Source organism: Pseudomyrmex gracilis, unplaced genomic scaffold, assembly GCF_002006095.1.
Source record: "Pseudomyrmex gracilis isolate BER0280 unplaced genomic scaffold, ASM200609v1 scaffold_125, whole genome shotgun sequence".
Taxonomy (NCBI): domain Eukaryota; kingdom Metazoa; phylum Arthropoda; class Insecta; order Hymenoptera; family Formicidae; genus Pseudomyrmex; species Pseudomyrmex gracilis.
This window is the reverse complement of record NW_018020709.1, coordinates 139,950-155,400: the sequence shown is the minus strand read 5'-3', so window position 1 is coordinate 155,400 and position 15,451 is coordinate 139,950. Positions and strand designations below refer to the sequence as shown.

At 42.4% G+C, this 15,451-nt stretch overlaps 2 protein-coding genes and 1 non-coding gene across 3 annotated transcripts; 1 reads left to right on the top strand and 2 right to left on the bottom strand.

The window, feature by feature from the left end:
* Positions 1–33: 33 nt before the first annotated feature.
* Positions 34–2,898, bottom strand: LOC109856592 (zinc finger CCCH-type with G patch domain-containing protein). The gene is made up of 9 exons (XM_020432041.1): positions 2,692–2,898; positions 2,366–2,578; positions 2,012–2,095; positions 1,799–1,939; positions 1,577–1,719; positions 1,316–1,494; positions 958–1,233; positions 692–874; positions 34–376 (listed from the first exon to the last, which is right to left on the bottom strand). Exons 1-9 carry the CDS (start codon positions 2,740–2,742, stop codon positions 87–89), a joined length of 1,560 nt encoding a protein of 519 aa, XP_020287630.1. The 5' UTR covers positions 2,743–2,898; the 3' UTR covers positions 34–86.
* Positions 2,899–3,144: 246 nt separating this feature from the next.
* Trnam-cau lies at positions 3,145–3,217 on the top strand. The gene has a single exon. It is a non-coding gene; the product is annotated as a tRNA-Met (tRNA).
* Positions 3,218–8,768: 5,551 nt separating this feature from the next.
* On the bottom strand, positions 8,769–11,344 carry LOC109856607 (barH-like 2 homeobox protein). The gene is made up of 3 exons (XM_020432068.1): positions 10,890–11,344; positions 9,181–9,520; positions 8,769–9,039 (listed from the first exon to the last, which is right to left on the bottom strand). Exons 1-3 carry the CDS (start codon positions 10,957–10,959, stop codon positions 8,769–8,771), a joined length of 681 nt encoding a protein of 226 aa, XP_020287657.1. The 5' UTR covers positions 10,960–11,344.
* Positions 11,345–15,451: the final 4,107 nt, after the last annotated feature.

Genomic DNA, 15,451 nt, shown 5'->3' with positions numbered 1-15,451 from the left:
GCGACAACAAAAATATATAAATTACACGAGAAATACTGATAAAACACCTTTATTGTTTTTTACACCTTACAAGCTATCGTACAGAATTAAAATACAGTTAATTTAGCTTTATTCTTCCTCTGATTCTGTTCCGCGACTATGCTCTTCTCGGAAGCTCTTAAATTAGTAAGCTCTTTTTGCGTCTCATTGTATTTCATTACAATGTTGTTGTAAAGTGCGCTACCCTTGGCGTGTCTCGCCATTGATTCTTTGAGTTTCGACGATTCCTTCTCCAATCGACTTATGTCTTCGCCGATCTGGAAATTCGCTACGTTCAAGTTTCTGATGGATTCCGTCTTGAGTTTGCCCCGCGAACTGTTGCCCGCGTCGTCTTTAGCTACAAACAATAGCGGATCATATGTATATATATATAAATTACGTGTAGGGGAGACTGGGGCTGATTGTGACACGGGTAAAAAGTTACAAGTTACTTTGATTAGTGATGAAAATTAAGTGCTACATTGAAGCCAAAAAGAGACAAACGCGACAACTGTCACCGCGTCACGCGCGTAATTAACATCATCGTTGTTGCAATTATTTTTCATTGCTAATTTAAGATTGTAACTTTTTACAACCGTGTCACAATCAGCCCCAGTCTCCCCTATATATTTTGATCGTTATAATACATCGCGTGTGTCTTTTTACGACTTACGTTTATCACCCAACGTTTTGTTTATGAAATTAAACACATTGCTCTTCTTGCCGTCCTCTTTGTCCTTCTGATACTGTCTCTCACTTTGTTGCTCGATTTTCCGTTGGTGCTTGCGCATTTTACGTTCAGCGGAAAACAAATCCTTGTCGCCGCCGGCAAATTCGCGCAATTGCATGCAATGATCTGAAGAACGAAATAAATAATCAGAATATTTCTATTGCGACGTACAATGCACAACATAGCAATTTGGAGAAATTCGAACAAACCCAATGATTTTCCTGCCGGTAAAATTGTCGCCTCTACAGGCTCAACTCTGCCGTCACCGCGTTTTCCAAGACCGGCACCGCTTACGTAACCCATTTGCATCATTAATTTGCTACCGATACCACGTGTGTGTTTTTCCCATTTTCCCAGAGGTTCGTCTGACTGTACCGTCAAAAGAGATTTGTGAACCGAATCGTCAGTCGACGGCGAGTTAGAATCGTCATCGTTCTCGTCGTCGCTATCGTCAGACGTATCTGACATTTCCAAATCTGCACTGTCTGTAAAGACAATAATTTTAGAAAGCTTGTACGAGAGATGTCTCAATTGGTAAGCGTGCAATCAATTTTAACACACGCTTACCAAGAGGCAAGAGATCCTGCAAATCGATTTCCATGATCTTGCCGCTGGCTTCAAATTTTATTCTGTACTTTTCCCCGTTTTTCTCGGGCATTTTCAACACAACGGACCTGTGCCACATATTACTCTTTTGCTTGGCCAATACTCTGCTTCCCATTTTAATGGAATGGAAATCAGGTTCTCTGCAAATCACGAAGTGATAGAAATCGTCTGTCTTTGATAATGCTTTCTCTTTAAAAAACAAAAAAAAAAGAAACAATTTACTTGTATTCCTTTAGACTTGAAAATGGCACAATTTCTCCGTGAGAATAATGACAATTTTTGTCGGAAAACTTGCAACTGCCATCAAGAAAATACGGACACGGAATCATCTCCTTGTGTGTGGGATTAAGAAAGAAAACTCGAACCTACTTAACAAACTTTGCAATTAAAACAAAGAAGAATTATACATATACTGTTAATATGATGATATTTTAAAAAACTTGCCTTGATGTCGTGAATGTCTCTAATCCCTTCTTCGGGATTTCTATGAATGGAACACACCATGGCATTGTGATATCCAATACCGCCCCAAGAACTGCCGTAAGAGGCTTTGCATTTCATACCTTCCAGCTCCTTCAGTTCATCCTACAATATCAATGCTGCACCGTATAATTGCGCTATTCTCTGCTATGACATAGAGAAGAGTTGTATACTGACTTCAATGCTGTCGGAATCCAGGCCAGTTGTGTTACTGTCCTGTTTCCCGCTTTCGTTATCATCCGAAGACTTTTCCAGTGCTGCCTGAATGGATTTAAAAAAACATAATTTAGTTACAGATCAAAAATGTCTCTTAAACATTACAACTTCACATACCACAAATATATATAATAATGCTTGAAAATTATGAAAATACTCTGCAACAGACTTAAATATGTGATAAACTGCTTTGAGACATATTGTTCAATATATTACAAGCCAGAGAGGAAGAGTAAAGAGATGTCTAGCAGTTCCAGCAGTAAGTAAACTTGGATGCGGAGGGGGTCGCAAACCACATCCAAGAGACACGCGTACCTTAAACAAGGCATATTCCTTATCCAATGGATCTTGGGTGTCGTCGTCAAAATCTTCATCTTCATTCGCGTTCTCATCGTTATCTCCTTCCAGACTTTGCAAGCTCTCTCTTGTCAACGAAATGAGTTCCTCGATGTCGGACTTCAGACTGAGAAGATTGTCTCTGTCGGGACCGTTTGGCGTAATTGACAATGTTGTGTCCACTTGCAAAAGCTGCAAAGGCACGTGAGTACAACAGCGATTAAACAGAAAAAACCAGAACAGACTTTTTACGTGTTACAAAATTACACATGCACACGCTTTGACGTAAAATTGCGTCACCGCACCTGAGTCTCGTACTGCTCGATAGATTCCTTCAAGCTCTTCGCGTCTGTCATATTGCGTCTTGTCGATTGCGAAACGAAGATAATCAATTACGTTAGTTATTAAGCTACATTAAGAGACACTGTTTTTTTTTCACGTCTATATTGACAGCTCACAATATTTACATCGGGAGAGATCAATTCCAAATACCAAACAGTACTGCCACTATGTCTCCCTCTCTTCACGTTCGACAGTTCCCTATTGTGTAATAGAAATGTTCCTATATAACCTAGAAATATCTCTGATTTTAAATAAAACTATAATAAATTTTTTTTATCACGCGCGAGTCAAAAAACGGTTTTATAACATCAGGAATGTTGATAATAACGTTTTTACATTCATTTGGTTGTCGTCAAATTGCAAGAGCTCTCAATAAGACGAATTAATAAATAAAAATAGGAACACACTTAGCAAGTGCCTCGGTAGCGCAGTAGGCAGCGCGTAAGTCTCATAATCTTAAGGTCGTGAGTTCGATCCTCACCCGGGGCAATTCTTTTTACAATTTTTTTTTTTTTATATTTATATTTACATTTTGTTACGGTTTACGGCAGATGTATTTCGATTTAGCTAATTTTTTTATCGATTTTTAGATAAAAAAAATTAAAAGAATTGAATTTTAATTTTTGTACACACAAGTAGAAGAAAGACAATTTATTGTTCTTGACATAAAAATAATGTAGATGATATTACTCCGGTTTGTTTATTTATTTATTTTTTTTTTTTTTGAACATTTTTCGACCGACTGACTGATGACGGCAGATTCACCGATCAATCGGTAAAATGGTGTAAGGGAAAAGTGATTCGCTTCAAGGAGAAACAGAGCATAAGAGACAATTATGCAAATGCAACAGCCACAAGAAGGACCCGCTGGCTCTTGGGATTGAAATGTGGAGGAAGTTAAAACGAGTTGTGAATTGTTCGCTTTTGCCCTTTAGCGTTGGCGCAATTTGCAAGCAAACAGCCCATTAAGCCGAATTCGCCTTAGGCGAATGTTTCTCAAAAGGAATAGTCATGCTTTTCGTAATATTTCTCGCATTATATAAGAAAGGAATAAAAGAAATCTTCTAAATATTTCTGACAAAATTTCGAGCGTAATTGGTTTTAGGCGCGCTGTGCAAATCTTCTGTAAAAACAAAAAAAAACGAAACAAAACAAAACAAAAAACAAATACAACGCGCACGCAAAATAGTTCAATTATTTGCGAAATCTTCGAACAATTTTCTTTGCGTCTGAAATAAATGATTGCGTAGAAACGAATTATCGACGATGCCCACGTTATAGTTGCTCCGTTCTCTCGAAAAATCCGCGGAAAATCTGAAACGAAACTCTTTATTCACACGGCGAAAGACTAAAAAAATCCCCCTCTCTCCCCCTCGCCCCCCCACGACGTTCCCATTTAGCGTATAAATTTTCACCGTCATTGAGACGTGTCATTGAATCGCGTCTATCTATGAATGATGCGAAAAAAAAACAAGAAACAAAAAAACAACAAAGAGAAGAACAAAATCCCGTGCGGATTTCGCGCGATCCCCCCGGAAAAAAAAACCCGCCGCCGCCGCCAAGTTTCCGCGGACTGATCCGCGCGGGCGGGCTCGAGTTGATGCCGCGTTGATTCAGGTCGCATTCACGGGTGCATCGCATCGGGTCCCGCGATGAAAAGGCGTACCGCTTTCTGAATATATTCCAATTAAAAAGTCGGAGCTTCGTTACACTCGGTCCACGCCCCCTCTCTCTCCCGCACGCCCTTCTCGTTCCCCGGCGCGAGGCCGGCGACCCCTTTTACTTCTGGCTTTTGCCTTTCCCGTCAAGGGACGGGAGAAAAAGAGGGAGATGGAACGAGAGAAAAAGGGAGAACGGAGAAGGATGGAAATCATCCGCGGGGGGGTTGCCCAGGATTTTTCTCCAGCAATTACTTCACAGCTTTTCCCGGCAAAGAACCCAGAAGCATTCTCGCGCATCGCTTTCTTCCCATCGCTTCTTTTTGCCTTTCTTTTTAGCGCGGTGTGTTTTTTTTTTTTTATCATTCTGATTATCAGTCCGTCCGCGTGCACGGATTCAAGTCTAAACGAGAGAATTTAATCGTCGTCTTCGTTCCACCGCCGAAGATAAGGTAAACATTTCGTTGTTTTTTTCGCAATGTGTGCGGCAACGTGTGATATAATCGAAACTTGCGCAAATCGATCGCGAAGAAATAACGAAGCGCATCGCCGGGGGGGAAGGGTTCAATTCACGTTGTGAATTGAAAATAAAAAAAAAAAAAACAAACAAACAAGTCGTGATGGCGAATATCGCGCGTGTGAAAGAAGCCGAAGAACTTCTTTTTCCGCGCACGTACGGATCCGCCCCCCCCCCCCCCGTGAAGTATTTAACGATGCTCGCGGCGCGCTACACGGAGAGAGACACACGAAAAGAGGGAATAAGAAGCGCGTGCCCAAGTGCCAACATGACTTACGCACGTATGCACACGCGTGTGTTCGCCCGACCCGTTCGTCGCGTTACAATAACGCGCACGTGGCCGGACGCGCGCGCGGGGTGCCACTTGTCTCACGTATCTCGGTAGGAAATCCTTACACGTGAATTTTTGATAAGAAACACACCATACCCCCGTGTGCGCGCGCGTCGAATCATCGCTAGATAAAAATCAATATCGCAAAGGTAATTCTCTTTTGTGTATTGTTTTTTGTTTGTTTTTTAGATTTTCAATGTTTATTTTTGCGTCTCGCACAAATGACATCTCTCTCTCTCTCTCTTTAGAAATGTTATTTTAAAGAGTTACTTTAATTGGATTATATGAAAGTAATTTTTTTTTAAACTCATTTAATTTGTTTCACCCCTTGCTGGAATATATTTTTCTTGACACACAACCGAGAGACACGTTCGACTGTTTATTTTGTTTTTTTTTTTTTTTCGGAGAGAGAGAGAGAGAGAAAACACACAAAAGAGAATCATTAAACGCGAGACAACAATCGCGAGTCGTCTTAGAAAATAATAAACGCCAGATGCGCGGTGTTCATTATGACGAAGTAATTATGCGTGAGAGATTTCCGTCGTCTTTTTTTTTTTTTTTTCCGCCTAACACAACATGGCGCATTGAACGTGAATAAGCGCGGGAGAGACCGCGCGACGGGCGCGAAGAAAGGGGGCCGCGGCGCAAGATTCTCTTCTTCTTCGTCCGCGCGCGATTTCGCATTCGCGGGAGTTGCGCGCGCGAAACTATGTATTTTCTCGTAGGTATGTACGTCAAGCACCACGAGGTTTCCCCGAGATTTACTTCGTTTCGGGGATACACTCTCTCGGGAAGTGTTGTTCCCCGCATTTTTTCGCGCTTCCTTCCTCTCTCGCTCGTGGCGAAAAAAAACAAAGGGGAAAACGCAACAGAATTGCGACGAAATCTCGACGACGACGACGACGCACTTGATACAAATCTTCTCCTTTGGGAAAAAAAAAATCTAGTTTCACATATTTATTAAATGTATTTGCTTCTTTACGTTAAAGAGTTTTTTTTTGACTCGCGCTAGTTTACAAAAATTAAATTAGACTCTGAGATTTTGACGGGAAAAAAACTTTGTATCGCAAAAAGACAAATAATTATATATATGTAAAAAAAAAAATATTTCTATTCAAGGCGAAATATGTGAAAGTGTGCGACGGGTTTTAAACTGCCTGACTCTTGACGGCTCGGTTTGATTTCCTTTGTGCGAACAGATTTTGGAACAAACAACGATAATAATCTTAACTTCGAATAATATGGCATACGTATGCTGTGTGTGCGATGAATGTGCAAGAGAGGAGATGTGTGTGTGTGTGTGTATTGTATAAGCAATTCAATTCCAATCAATGTCGTTCTCCTCGAATCCAAAGTCGTTAATAACACAGTAACATGTGCGCTCATCTAAGAAAAACTAATCATCCGTGTACCGATTATCTTACCGCAGGCTTCCTCTTCTCCCGGCCCAATTAGTGCGGAACATCGTCGGCGTGAGGATAATCGCAACAGTTGTGTGTCGTGTATTCTCTCTCTTTCTCTATCTATCTATCTTTCTCTCTCTCTCTCGTCGTTTCCGTGCAATTAGATCCTCCACACACGCCGATGCCAATACACAGTAGCGTACAAGTGTGGTATCGCGTTCGAATCACTTCAACATGTATCGATTTCACCCAATTACTCGTGCTTGGCCACGTGTCTATCGCGCCACGTGTGTGTACTTCGGCTTCTCTCTTCTTCACTTACGAAAAAAAAAAAACTAGATACAAACGTAAGATATAAGAGCGAAGAGGAAGTAGATACAAACGCGCACACGAGTGTTCGCGCTCGGCATCGATTTTTCGATCGAGTTGTTTTTTATTTGTTTGTAATTTTTTTTATTATCGTCGGAAGGGAGAGAGTGAAAGGTTTTTTTCGAGAGCGAAAATAAAAAAGCGTTGCGATCGAGACTTGGGAGACTTTTGCATCGGAGTTTTTTTTTTTTTTTGTTTCGATAATAATTTATTTTATCTACAAATAGAGAGAATTTCATTACTTCGAGAGAAAATGGTGGTCAATATTAGATTATCGACGACGAAGTGTGATATTATCAATGACAAACGCGAAATAAATTGTTAAAAAGGATTAAAATCCGATGGGCGCTTACATTTTATCGAACGCTGTACAATCTCGGTAATTAATACATTAATTAATTTCGCTCGCTCGCTTCAAGTCGAGATTATACATTTTTATCTAACAATAAGACGACGCTAAAGTGTAGCTATTTTGTAGTGTGGAATTAAAATCTGTGTGTGTGGCTAAAATATCCCCCCCGTTGCGCGTAAATTGTTGCTCGCGTGATACCGTGATTTGTGTATCAGGTCTACCGGAAAGTTCCGTCCGTTTTTTTGGAATAAAACAAAATACAAATTTTTCTTAATTTTTCAAAACTGGGATATACAAATTGCCCTCACGCTGGCAAGAAATCATCAATAATAATGGCAATTATATTATTTAATAAAGTTTATTGAAGGTAAGAAAAATTTGTATTTTGTTTTATTCCAAAAACACGGACAGAACTTTCCGGTAGACCTAATATATATATTATATACAGCGCGAGATCGCAGCCGCGACTCTTGTTCTCTTTCCTTCGTGTGTGACGAATTAACTATATATATGTTACTTTCTTGTCTCTTGTCTCTCTATCGTCTAAAAATGAAATATCAACGTCCATCTACAATTTTCACGACAGACGTCGCGTTATATTACGTTTGCGACGCGACGCGATAACATTGGTAGTGATATATCGATTATTACACACAAATTCTCTCTGTCAAATCGAAGAGGAGATGCGAGAAACGTCACTATCTTCTTCTTCTTCTTCTTCTTCTTCTTCATTACCGAACTTGATCTGCGAGAAAAAAAGCGGCTACGACTACCGACCGACTCCGTAATTACATATTTACACACTTTTTTATGTTAATCCTTAATTAATATTCAAACGCCCGTTATACGTAAGAAGAAACGCTGAAAAAATCCGAACTCTCTTGCTCTCGAGCGCAAAAAAAATATCCGCAATATATCCTACTTGCTAAAATATATTCAACGGACAAGCGGAAACGGTAATCAACACGGAACTTACTTATTTCGGAGATCTTTGGTTTCTCTCTGCTTGTAACAATTTTCTGAACGCGCACAAAGTCAGGCTCAGGTGTCATGTGACGAAAATAGATGAAAAAAAGAAAAAAAATGTGTGTAAAAAGAAATTTACAACGCACAAATATTTCGAATAATTTTGTAACAAATTTGTGTGATTCGTTGAAACAAACGTGTGTGCCGACCGACTTCACGTTCTCTCGTGAAAAATTCGGAAAACGCGCAAAAAAATAACATAAACTACCGTTTGTGAGAGAAACACTTTTTCATGTTAGATTACGGCACTCACACGACACAAAGTAGTTCGTCGAAACTGTTTCTTCTTCGGACCTCTCGAGAGCAGATATATATATATAAAAACAAATATACCGCGCTGATAAAAATTCATCTCTTGAGATTGTCTTCGAGGTTGAAAGCGGGTTAGAGCGGACATCCGTGAACGTAGGTGACGTTTCGGAACAGAGCGGCCGCCGTCGATAGAAACGCCGCCGTGGACGCGGTTGACGGTGCCGGCGGCGGCGGCGGCGGCGGCGGATGGCCGCTGGTCTGCGTTTGTGCGTTGTAAGGCGAACAATAAGCGTCAATGTTGCCGTGATGCAGACCCACGCTACGCACCAGAAGATCCTTCTCGACGGTGGCTTGATGGCGCAGCTGCTCAAGTCGCAGCTGATTCTGTCGCTTCCATTTCGTTCTGCAACGATTCAAAAAAAAATTCGCTCGTTTTCCTTAAAACAACTTTTCACTCTCTCTCTCTCTCTGTGAATTGTGTGATCTCCGATCCGAAAACTTTTCGGCGACTGTGTGTGTGTGTTTTTTTTTTTTTTAATCTAACCTTCTATTTTGGTACCAGGTCTTCACTTGGGTCTCCGACAGCGACAACGCGTCAGCGACGTCGCTGCGATCCGCCACGCTTAGATACTTCTGGCAACGAAATTTTCTCTCGAGGTAAGCCAATTGAGCGTGGGTGAAGGCGGTACGTCGTCTACGTGGTTTCCTACCGGTCGGCGCCGCGCTGTTTACGGTCACTCCGCAGGATTTGCCGGACGTGGTCGCAGGACCGGGCGACGGCGACAGAGCCGGCGGAGGACTCCCAAGACGCGTGCAGGGACTGCTTCCGGGATCGATGGTGTCCTCGGAATCCGAATGTACGGCCGAATCGTCCTCGGACTCTTCTGCAGCATATTTTTGCGAAGCGCATATTTTCAGGAATAAATAAACGATCGTTGCAACGCTCGAGCAACAATTGCCGAGTGATTGAGAAGTATGTAATGTAAAATTATAATTTTGTTTTATACTTTTTTTATAGGGGGGGGGGAGCAAAACCACGGATATAAACGGTTAACATCGGCGTCTCGCGAAATCTCCAAACTTTAAATATTTTACTTCTATTTTCTCCTCCGCTTTCGTTAAAATCATCATTTTATTATTAATTTTTTGTACAATCAGTGCGCGATAAGTGAAAATGAAAGACCAAATAAACCAATATCGTTATTTTCGATCGAACGCTGTTTTCTGACTGATCCGATCAGCGCGTGGACACGAACGACGGTGTCGAGCAAAATCTATTAACGAAACAATAATTCAACAGCAACCTCCCCCACGTCGGATTGTGATCGATCTCGGTTAGTGCAAACCATTTCAATTAGCGGGACCTGCTGCACCCTCTCAGGATTAGCCAATCAGACTCGCGATGTGACACGACGGGGGGTAATAATCTTTCACCGGCTAACAAGCCCTAACGAATCTTTCGGCACCTCGAACCATCTGTAGAATCGTTCTTGATGGGGCACCACCGTCTCCGAGGGGGTTAGTCACCCCGCGTGGTGGGGCCCTACACGCGTAGGATACGATTTAAATAATAGAAACGCGCCACGGGATTCCACTTTCTAACGAGATTCTGGCGATTCGCCATGCGTCGAAAAAAAAAAAAACGCTGCAAATCTCCTCTCTCGCGAAATTAATAAAAAAAATCGTGGGATCGCGATTCAAGAATCTATACAATTATATTTATACCGTTAATTATTTTCCGTTTAATTTTTTGTACAGATATATTCTAAATATAAGTCTCGCACACAAAGTCGACATTGCATCTTTGTATAAACACGAGCAGCAAAAATAAACAATAAAGCAAAAGTTTTATTAAAAAATCGTTTAGCGCCAATTGTCACAAATTCTAAACGATTTGTTTTTTGGCCATCCACTAAAAAAATAGTTTCGTTGAGATTAACAAATTTTGATAATCTCAACCAAAATTTGGTTTCCAAAACACTTTATTTAGTTTGATTTATTAAATTGTGGTTATCTCAACAAAACTGTTTTTTTTTTCAGTGTCGGCTTAGTTAAAATAATCCAAAAGTAATTGTTCCAACGTGTTTTTTCACATTAGAATAAATATCATTAGTTAATCTTTACAAAATATATTTATTTTTATTTATATTTTTATTTTAATCCTAATATATATATATATTGTTTTTTATAGTGCAGTAATCTCGACTCTATTCTTGTCTTGCCGAACCTTGCACACTTTATCAGTAAAGATACCTTGGACTCGATCGGCCAGCACGTCCCCCAGAAGGTCCCTGATCAGAAAAGACTTGTGCTCCTGCATCATCGTCGTCGTCGTCGTCGTCGGCGAGATAAAACCCACGACGTGTTCGTGAATCAATCGTCAATTATCAATCGAAATTCTATATATCCGCAGCGACGAGACAACAACAACAACAACAACAACAATAATAACAACAACAACAACAACAACAATCAGGCGTGACGATTTCGCGCAGGAAACCGCGTCGACACACTCGCGTCACAGGAAGATCCGACTTTCATACTATCGCGCGGACGCTCGGCGTCGTTCTGCGTCGACAACCGACGGTCGTCGTCGTGGCTAACCGGAAGCGTCTAGAAACCCCAATATACACCCTCGTTCCCGTGGTCGACACGACGATAGCACGCGAGGCAAAATACACGAGAGAAAGAAAGAGAGAGGTGGAGACGCGCAGAAGAAACCTGAGCAGGTAGAACACACACACACACACACACATACACGCACACATATACACGCGCACGATATCAAGGGGGGATGATATACGCTCGCGCATATCCTACCGCGTGCCGCAACCCCCTCGAATTAATCCGCCCGTTTATTTTGAACGGGCTGCCTAATGCCCGCGCGATTTCGCAGCCATTTTGGGGGTGGAAGCGCCATGCTCACCCCTCCGCGTCTACCGACCGCCTCGCTCCGATTGGTCCGCGTCGGTCGACACGCGGTGGCGAAGAAACGAGATCCCGGGTTTGCGATTGGTCGGAAGATGCCACAGCCAGTCCTTCCTGTGCTCGCGATCCGGTTTATCTCGGTGCACGCTTTCGGTTTAAGTGGATCCGGATGAAGGCGCGAGGGATGAACTCGGTACCTCGGTTGGAAACCTCGTAGGTGGGGGAGTTGCAGAAGAAGAAGAAGATGAAGAAGAAGAAGACGAAGAAGAAGAGAGCTCGAGAAGGAAGAGGGTAAGTAGAGGCAGGGAGGGAGCGAGGGGAGATGCGGACGCGGGGGGAGGGAAAAAAAATCATTGGCGAGCGATTACTGCGAAACGAGAGGAACAAATTGAATGTGAAACTTTTCTGCGAGCGCGCGCGCGCGATACAACCTCCTCCCCCCCGCGCTTTCTATGATTTCAGGCGCTTGAAAAGCGGATACTCGCGGAGTTTCCGCTGTTATCGAGTCGCGGTTGTGTGTTCGCGCTCTCTCGTTGGGTTCATTAGGAAATTCCGACAGAATTCGCGGCAACGTCGGGACACACGGATATAATATATATATATACACACCATCTCGCGATAGGTGAAATGTTTATTTTAACATATCAAAGTGTGCGATATTATACGCAACAGAGAAACGTTAGGTCAGAGAAGAGAGAAAATATGTTTATCTCTATTTATTTCGTTACAATAGATAAAAAAGAAAATAGAGAGACGGAGTTTTACATTTACACGACATCAGGCCTTTACAAAAAAAAACTTAACGATATATTGTTTAATTTATAAAAGATTGCGAGAGAGAACGTTGAACGCTGATGGTTGATTGTGAAAAAAAAAAAACAAACAAAAAAAAAACACCATACGAGAGATCAATTCCGCGCGACGGAATATAAAACGGAAGGGCGATATGCGTGCGGCGGAGATGCGCACATATCGGCATTTCCATAAATACGTTCTTCGCAGAGAGAGTTTGCAGATTTCGCCCGCGCCTCATTCACCGGTTCGCCAGAAGTAGTTTGCGAGTGTAAATATGCATGATGTATGCAAGCTCCGTATCTCTCTCTCTCTCTCTCTCTCTCTCTCTGCCTGTGCTCTTCTTCCTTCGGGAGAAAGCGCCACAGCTTTTCTCTCCTGCCCCTTCTCCCCCCCCCACCCCCCGTTCTCTCTCTTCTCTCCATTTCGTTTCCTACGCGCGCGGGAAGGAAGAGCGCACCGTATATATACCCCGTTAGTCTATTCACCGCGCCGCCACTTATCTCTCTTTTAAGCACCTGCCGACATGCGGCCGCATAAGCGTGCGGGGTATACCGGGTAAGTATATACGTTTGACGGTGACTTGCGAAATCATCCATCGGGTTGAATTCAACGACGCGCAACGTCGTCGCCGAGAGAGAGAGAGTGGTACGAGAAAAGTGGCGAGTCCGTAACGGGGTGTGTCTCACGTACAACGTCAACGGCGGAATATAAATATATTGTACTTTGTACAATGTGTGTTGAAATCGATAATATGTGTGTCATCGCAAGAAGCAGATGATAAAAGAAGTGCCGCTCTGATAAAAAAAAAAAAATTGATCAGAGATATACAAATCGTGCGATGAATTTTTCCATCGGCGAAAAAGCCACGCGAGAGAGAGAGAGAGAGAGAGAGAGAAAACAATTTTTTCTTATCCACACATCTTTAAACACTGTCTCTTCTCTTCTGTTGCTAATGTATTAAATAAGATTGATGACCCGAGACGGGACGAGATCCGTAATTAAATAACAACACCACCACCACCACGGTCATTTCGATAATAAAATTTTTCGCACCCATATCGTGCATCGCCGATCCTCAAATTCCCCAGAAACGCCGCGGCATAGCATTAATTAAGGCTCCAATTAATTCTGATCGCTCACGCGAGCTCACCTTGACGCCAAGTGGCGAAGCCATCAACGGGCAAGATGCTCAACCCTATCCTCTCTCTTATACGGTCCGCGCCGTACGTATCCTCGTGAAACTCCGCGTCGCGTGGCGTTGCATAAAAAAGCGTCGCTCTCTCTCGTCGACGAAGTTAAAGTTTCCGTCGCATGTCGGAAATCGACGCTGCTGGACGTCGCGTAGCGCGGCGACGACGACGGCATATCATTTTTAATGGCGACGACGACGGTGTCATTGTGCGCCGCACAAGAACGAGGAAGAGGACCCTTCGGGTTTGTGTTCCCCCGCGTAGCGCGAGCTACGGTGTCTCCGCTGCTGAGTCTTCGGCGCACGCGTTACGGAATTCATTAGATTTCTTTTTTTTTTTTTTTTTTTAACGTATGCGGCAGATTAATTCAAGGGGCAGCAAAGCGGCCAGGCGCCGCTCCTTCATGGGCGCGGGAAAAGGGCGCCGAAGAGGATCGTCGTCGAATAAATGCATACCGGGAGACGGCATTAAATTGAGGCGAGAAACAAAGGGCCTGCCCTTCCCGAAATTCTCGTTAGAGCGGCGAGAGCGTGACGCAACTTAATCGTCGTCGTCGTCGTCGTCAATCGAGGCGATAAAAAAAAACAACGACGGGAAACAAAATTGACGATCGCGACGATAAAGCTGTAAAATTGTTTTTTACACGCATATCAGAGAGAGATAATGTTTTTTGTTTATATATTTTATAATAATTTTATACACCGAGAAAAAATAAATCTCTCAATTTTGCACGACGACGATTTCTGTGTGTGGGACGATGTCTTTTCACGAGGAGGAAGATATTTACTTTACCTAGACCGACGCGCATATTATTGCCACGAGATTACGAGAGATAAATATATTACGCGGTAATAAAAGTGCAAGAGCAGAATGATGAAGTTCATTCCGCGTTCGTTTCCGAATGAAGACAAATTAATGGTAATGAGAGCGCGGAGAGACGGAATTAGATACAGAAATCGTCCGCTGGGCTGATCGTTATCAGCAATTTGCGACATTTGCGATCCCTCATGATGAGAGATCTCATCTCTCTCTCTCTCTCTCTCTCCGGCCTGTGTCTGCGCGTTTGTGTGTCGCGCAAATAGGATTTTGCTCGAATCGCTTTCCCGATCACACGAGGGTGATCACCCCGGGAGTAGATCCCGTAAATCAGGCGTGTGTGGGAGATGCGATTCTCTCCCGGCCGTGTGTGACACAATTGAGCTACAATTTTTTTTACACACACATTACGTACCGCTGAATCGAGATAGTTTTTTTTTTTTTTTTTTTGTATTTCTTATAACATATATTAAATATATTAAATAAATATGTAAAAACATATCTCGTCACTCCCTACGTCATAATCCCGCAACTCCGAAACGCAAATTTTAGAGGAGAGCAGTTTAAAAGTTTAAAAACCTTCATATAGTTTCTCTAGTTAAGGGAACTTTCGGTTTTAATTTTTTATCTTACTTGTGAATATTTTTTTTTAATATTTGGTGACCATAAAGAACATGACTTTCTGAGTGTCACTATGCAATAAACTGAAAATCTCGTATGTGACACTTATGCAATTATACGTAGGGAGTGACGATCTGTTAAATATATTAATAGAAAAATTCATTTAGTTTTATTTTATTTTATTTTTTTTGTTTTTTTTTTTGTCTAAAATTCAAGTCGAGCTTTTCGCGAGCGCTCGCGAAACGTTTGAAAAAATGTCTGTCGATGATATACGGCTGGTAACTGATAACAATAATGGGGGGCTTGGCGGCGTTTGGTTGACTAGCTAAATGCGGATAAAGAACCGCGAAGAGGATCATGGCAAAACGATTTAGAACAGAAGCAGCAGGCAACGAGGGGGGGGGTGGCCATCGAGCCGCAATGCGCGGGAAGAATCTCGAAATCGTTAACAATCGCGGCAAGCGC

Excerpts from the sequence above, each read along its gene's own strand:
- LOC109856607 (XM_020432068.1), bottom strand. The coding sequence starts at position 10,959 with ATGATGCAGGAGCACAAGTCTTTTCTGATCAGGGACCTTCTGGGGGAC. Across the intron at positions 9,521-10,889 it reads GCTGGCCGATCGAGTCCAAG|AAGAGTCCGAGGACGATTCG; the intron begins GTATCTTTACTG and ends AATATGCTGCAG. Across the intron at positions 9,040-9,180 it reads ACCTGGTACCAAAATAGAAG|AACGAAATGGAAGCGACAGA; the intron begins GTTAGATTAAAA and ends GAATCGTTGCAG.
- LOC109856592 (XM_020432041.1), bottom strand. The coding sequence starts at position 2,742 with ATGACAGACGCGAAGAGCTTGAAGGAATCTATCGAGCAGTACGAGACT. Across the intron at positions 1,940-2,011 it reads TGGATTCCGACAGCATTGAA|GATGAACTGAAGGAGCTGGA; the intron begins GTCAGTATACAA and ends TTGATATTGTAG. Across the intron at positions 875-957 it reads ACCGGCAGGAAAATCATTGG|ATCATTGCATGCAATTGCGC; the intron begins GTTTGTTCGAAT and ends TTCGTTCTTCAG.